This window comes from Phalaenopsis equestris, unplaced genomic scaffold (genome assembly GCF_001263595.1).
Source record: "Phalaenopsis equestris unplaced genomic scaffold, ASM126359v1 Scaffold232691, whole genome shotgun sequence".
Classification (NCBI taxonomy): domain Eukaryota; kingdom Viridiplantae; phylum Streptophyta; class Magnoliopsida; order Asparagales; family Orchidaceae; genus Phalaenopsis; species Phalaenopsis equestris.
In genome coordinates this window covers 14860-21345 of record NW_018250654.1, presented here as the reverse complement: position 1 = coordinate 21345, position 6486 = coordinate 14860, and the positions used below count along the sequence as shown (strand labels likewise).

The 6486-nt window shown below is 36.6% G+C and overlaps 1 protein-coding gene across 1 annotated transcript in view; it reads right to left on the bottom strand.

The window, feature by feature from the left end:
- Positions 1-4839: 4839 nt before the first annotated feature.
- The window catches only part of LOC110038367 (peroxidase 52-like), a 4843-nt gene continuing 3196 nt past the window's right edge, over positions 4840-6486 (bottom strand). Inside the window, exon 3 of the mRNA XM_020743181.1 lies at positions 4840-5094. Within this exon, the coding sequence (XP_020598840.1) occupies positions 4840-5094 (255 nt within the window). The remainder of the gene's footprint in view (positions 5095-6486) is intronic.

Genomic DNA, 6486 nt, shown 5'->3' with positions numbered 1-6486 from the left:
CACTAGATGTACAGGAGTCGGCCCCAAAGCTAGATCAAGGCAGACACCAGTAAGAGGCAAGCCCTTGATACGTATGTCCTCATCTATTTCAAGAGATAACTAATAAAAAAAATCTAAAAAGCCTAAGACAATAAAACATTCATACTTAGAATTCTCTCCATCTCAGACCAATTAAGTAGTTGAGAGTATGCACCCTTTTACTAACGGGGGATTAGCAGTAGTTTCTTTCATCCTAACTTACTGTTGACCATCGTTGGTTCTTTGATCTCTAACCAGTTGAGAAGCACCTATAGTTTTTAGTTACTTGAGACTGTAATAGAAGCCTTAGTCGGCGAACTAGCACTCAAACCACCCAACTCCTTCCCAACACTGGTTTACTCTTCTATAAAACCTCTCAGTTCAAATCCAATTATTTCCTCTGATCGATCCTATTGGACATCTTTGGCTTCTTGGCAATTTTTTTCTCCAACAGCTTCCTCAGGTCACCCTTCGGATGACAATGTTTCTTCACCCCAAAAGTAGCCAACATCTTCTTCCGGTCTGTTGACCTCACTTTTGGTTGAGGTCTAGAAACTTCTTTAGTAGCCTAGGTCTAGCCATAGGACTTTCCTATTGACTAGTCTTAGAAAATTAGAAAAGGTACCCCCACCATTAGAAATTCAAAACTCTTCTTTTTACTCAACTTGAAATTCCACATAATGATCTTAATATATAATAAGATAATCTTAGTATAAGAATAAAGGAAGAATATGGGAGAAGAACCAGAGATGAAGAACGAAGAAAAGTAAAGAACAAAAACTTAGGGTTTTTTTGGAGCAGCTGCAGCGTACAAATAAGCACTTGCACAGGTGTTGTCACAGGAAGTTGTTGCGTATAAGCTGACTGTTGTTTTCTTTTTGCAGTTTGAAGATAAATGTGCGACAACTTTTTTAGACAAATGATCAATCTACTCCTATGTAGTAAAGTTGTTTGTAACAAAACTGTCATATCAAAATATTTGATACTTAAGAATCAAAAATCCACGTCAGAACAATACAAAAAATAAGATTTACACATCAATTAACAGTGAGTATCATGATTATTAAAATAAAGAAAAAATTATTAAAATAACATATAATAATATGATAATATTATTTTTAAAATGCAGATAACATATGTCACGAGCTATGCCGTCCTCCAGGGATATTATCCTTTCCTGATAATCGCAGCAGGGGAATCTGCTAGACTGTCCGGCCATCTGAAGAAGTCATACTTCTCTGTGATTCTCCATAGGCACTTGTAGAACTGTCTCTCATAGCTATGTAGCTGGCGTGACGTCAGTGGAGAAGTCTGAAGTCCACAATGACACAACAATCCTCGGGAGATTAAAGAAATTCTAAAGCTTATCTTTCCTGAATGTTTTAAAAGACAATCAATTAGTCATAACACAAGTAGAAACTGATAAAAGAAAGAATTAATTACAGTTTTGTGCAAGCGTGAGGTCTCAGAAAACTCAATATATCAGTCAATGAATCTGTCACTACAAGAAGACAGCGAACCTTATAAAAAAAATGCTTCTTGGTTGTTTTTAACCCATGTAATACCAGACTTGGGTGTGTCGCATATGCATATTACCAAAAATGTCATCCATAAGAGCCTTAAAGACCACAGCACCAAAAAGAAGAGAGGAACTTGGTTGCCTTCATCACCAACCATCAAAGACTAATAGGTCATTTGAAAGAGCCCATATGGTCAAACATCTTATCATGGACCTCTTAAACCCACTAAAAGAAAAACAAAAGAAACGTTAATAAAAAAAAACACTTACGAACAACATAAAAAACTAAAGAAATCAATCTAAGGAAATAAACATTAGTTGTATAAAATACAAATAGTATTGAATAAACTATAAATAATAATACAATGAATACTCTAATCATGCTTCTATTATTGCATCCGTAATTTGTTTTCTCAACTCAGTCATCTCCCTTGCATCTTTCCTATTTTTTGTAAAGGTGGTGGAAGCATCATTCTCAAGCTGTGACAAAGAATGTCTAAGAAGTTCTCAAATGCCAAGGCAGGTACATGCTCATGATTCTCATCCACCCTACGGAAGTCGATGTCATTACGGGAAGGGTGCCACCAAATGTAATTGTGGAGTGTCATTGTGTTGATTACAATCTGCACCTGTTTGAGAAATTTGTAAGATAGCATATTGCAAAGTATAACCCATTTCTTCTTTCAAACACAAAAATTTTTCTCAATGACACCGTGTTAGGAGGAATGTCTTTTATTGAACATTTTTTCTGCATATTATTACATTACTAGTTCACTCAAAGTCGGGTATGTGGTATCTCGTATCAGATAAGGCTTGAGAAACCCTCGCTGCAACGAATATCTAGCATCAACCAAATAGTGTTTATCTTGTATGTATTGTATGATCAATATTGTGAATTAGGAGAGCAGCTCAATCTCAAGCGTACATGTGGGTAGATATGGGAAGTTGTACTTCTTATTCTGTGTTGCAGCTTTGAAAACTCTACTGTAATGTACACTAGCCTCCCAACAGGCCATGACAAAAGTAAGGACCCATTTGGGACGGCTTATTTGGTGCGGTGGTGTTTTGAAAAGACACCTGGCCAGTTTGAATAAACTTCATTTTGGCAGCTTATGTGTTTGAAAATACTGAGAATAGCATTTTCACACTACACCTATCTAGGTGTGGTAGCAGCTTTCTGGCAGCGGTCTGGATTTTCCAAAAAAAATAAAAATTTGTAATAGCCACCACACCTAGCTTATCAGAAGATTATTTTTAATTAGCTTATCAACAGATTATTCAATAAGATGCAGCTAACCCAACATGTTAAAGTTGGATGCGATCATGAAATTCTGCGTCGGGGACCCAAAACAGCTGATGAATGTGATCTTCTCATTATTTGAAACACGTGCATCAAAGTGTATTTTATCGATTATTCCAATACAATTCTAGAAAGATAACGATGAAATACATAATAACATATTTTTTTAAAAATTGAATGTAATAAATTTGAGAAATTACTTTAATGAACGATATGTACTAAGTATCGTGTAAAATCTCTGTGGAGGTCCATTCAAATGTAGGATCTGTTGGTTTTATGAATTGTTAAGAAAAACTTACAAGTGCATGCAACCCCACCAAGAATTATCTATAAATTGTTTCATGGGAGTGTTGAAATTGCTCCATTGCTTCTCATATTGATTCATTCTGTGATAATATGTAGAGGATTATCTCAAACACCTCTCGTAAAGTTGTCCCAGATGAACCAGGAAGTCTATGATTCCTCTAACATATTGTTGAATATCTTCTGTGTCATGTGGAACATATTATTAAATCTCATTGGGTGGCTCACAAGCAAGTCCCCAACTCATTTATCCCTAGCATATTAGGATGTCATCTAACATGAGCGCTCTATGTACGAGTTATAATATCCGTACATCAAGCATAAGCCAACAACAACTCTCTTGCTCCTTTCTCTAGTTGCATCCATGTTGGCCAGTATCGTATTGGATAACACAGAAGCATCAATGAATTAATTACAATCTTATAAGATTACAAACAAATTTAATAATTATATAATCATCAATGAATAAGACATGTCCCAAGCAGTCAAAATATCCAAAGAAAAATGAAAAGCAATAAATAAATATGAATGTCCAATGTGATTGTAAATAAAAAAAGTTTCTTAAATGTTCCTACGACCATAAAAAATATCATAGGTGCACCACCCTATGATCATCAGGCATCTTAACAAAGAAATCTTTTTGGATTGCATCTTCAAGCAACTCTATCACAAACAAGTATAACGATAAGTCCTCAAAAATTTATGGAGTTGCATTTAACAATTTGCATAACCTTGTCGACAGAAGCTGCTTGAGATATGATGAGTTCATTGTTGCATAAAGCCATCAGCTTTGATATCTGACTTTTAAGAGAAGAAGCTCTCATTTTCTTTTTATTCTCAACCCGCGGACGCATAGAACAGTTGGTAAATCTCTAATCTAATAGGTAATATATGGCTAAATAGTTCAACCAACCATGAAATCCCTTTGTATCGACAGAAGAATACAAAAGTCATGATTTTGCAATGGAGTTTAGCTTGATTTTTATTAGAATAACGTATAGATTGAAAATTGCCTGAAGATCCTTTTAGAGAGGTGGCCATAGACCATACCTCAATTGATCCTTATAAATAACCAGGTCATCTCCAAACTAATTGATAGCGTTTTGTTCAGGCAAGTGGCCTAGAACTTAATGGTTAGGATGTAAAGGATAGCCTCCTCCATAAAGGGTACCTCTGAAGGAGACAAAACTAACCACTTGGTCGCCACCATTATGATGGTTTACAAAGTATGTTTTGGAGCCTTCAAAACATTAAAAGAAAAACCTAGCAAAGAAAGAAGAAACCAAACAATAGAAAGGCATTAAGAAAAGACAACACAACCACAAAATAACACATTCAGTTCTAATTTATAGGGATACAATAGAAGAGGAACCATCACGCAAAAATGTCATGTCAACACAAAAATCAAGAAAAAAATATAATAAAATTTCATTTCAAAAATATTAAGAAATTACCCTCAGACTCTAGTTCAACAGAAGGTACTTTACGAACTGGATATCAGTCACCTCGGCCGAGACAAGACCTTTCTAAGGAACCTCCATTACAACATCTAACCTTGGGCTTGATTTCCTCTGCCAACCTCATAGCGACCCCTCTACACATAAGCATCCTCTTGGATTTCAGACATTTCTTGATGAAGAGCGGATGTCTCCCCTTGAAATTCCTCTAGTTCGACCAACACCTCATGGAGATCCTCCTTTCAGTGATCCTCATCCATCTGAGCCAAAGTGGCCTCCACTTCATGAAAGTGGTGGGTTAATGTCCTTAAGGACATCTTGCGCCCCTCAGCCACTTCCTCATTGATCTCGATGGGGTAAACCCAGAGGTTGAATAAGTTCTCCTCGCTCCTGATCGACACTAGATGTACAGGAGTCGGCCCCATAGCTAGATCAAGGCAGACACCAGTAAGAGGCAAGCCCTTGATACGTATGTCCTCATCTATTTCAAGAGATAACTAATAAAAAAAATCTAAAAAGCCTAAGACAATAAAACATTCATACTTAGAATTTTCTCCATCTCAGACCAATTAAGTAGTTGAGAGTATGCCCCCTTTTACTAACGGGGGATTAGCAGTAGTTTCTTTCATCCTAACTTACTATTGAACATCGTTGGTTCTTTGATCTCTAACCAGTTGAGGAGCACCTATAGTTTTTAGTTACTTGAGATTGTAATAGAAGCCTTAGTCGGCGGACTAGCACTCAAACCACCCAACTTCTTCCCAACACTGGTTTACTCTTCTATAAAACCTCTCAGTTCAAATCCAATTATTTCCTCTGATCGATCCTCTTGGACATCTTCGACTTCTTGGCAATTTTTTTCTCCAACAGCTTCCTCAGGTCACCCTTCGGGTGGCAATGTTTCTTCACCCCAAAAGTAGCCAACATCTTCTTCTGGTCCATGAGTTTGGACAAAGGATTCAATCTTTTCTCCATAAGGATGTCTTCAGACTTTGAGTCGATGCAAAGAGAGACAAATGTTGAATGTTGAGAATGTCCACTATACCTTATTTATAAGGGTCACGGGCATGAGAACTTTGGGATTTAATCAATGCTTTCTATTATTACTGTTAAAATTTATTATTGCTTTAACTTTTTTTTATTTTTATCACACTTGTTGCTATTAAGAAGTAAGAGAATCAAAGAACTTAAAATGTGCATTGAAAACTGTGTCAGCACAAATATTGAAATATTATAACACTTCAAGATTAAAGAAGACATGACGAAGGATCCCTCTAACGAAAACAATAATGCCTCACTAATCTGACAGATTAATAGCCAACCCATCCGGCTGAAGGGTTAGCAGGCGATGAAAGACAAGTTCAGACAACTTAAGGGCCACCCAAGCTAACAAGAAATAGTTACCCACATTGATCACTCTAAAGGAAACGACCAAATAAAGATCTAGCACCTCCAATCATCTAGCGGTATCAACTCAATGCCCTCTCAAAAGCTCCCCAAATGATCACCAAGGACAATAATTAGAAAAGTTGACCAAACACTCAAGAGCCAACCGACCATCCTACTCAAGAACTGACCGACTTTTAATTCAAAAGCCAACTGGTGCCCAGACGAAAGCCTTCCGAAACTTGCTCAGTCGATCGACCAAAAGACTTGTGGTGCAAAAGGTCTAGACGCTAAAAAAAGACTAAAATATCCTGTACAACCTTTTTAGAACAAAGATAAAAGATGTATTTTTTACGCTTTATCCCTATATTCTTTATAAATAGGAGCATCGGATCATGTATTAGGGGTGTTTTGCTCTTCTCTCTTGACTCTTTTTCTGTATGTAGTCTCTCTCCTCTTCTCCATGTAACTTCCATATTCAATACATAAAATTGGTCAAAAGA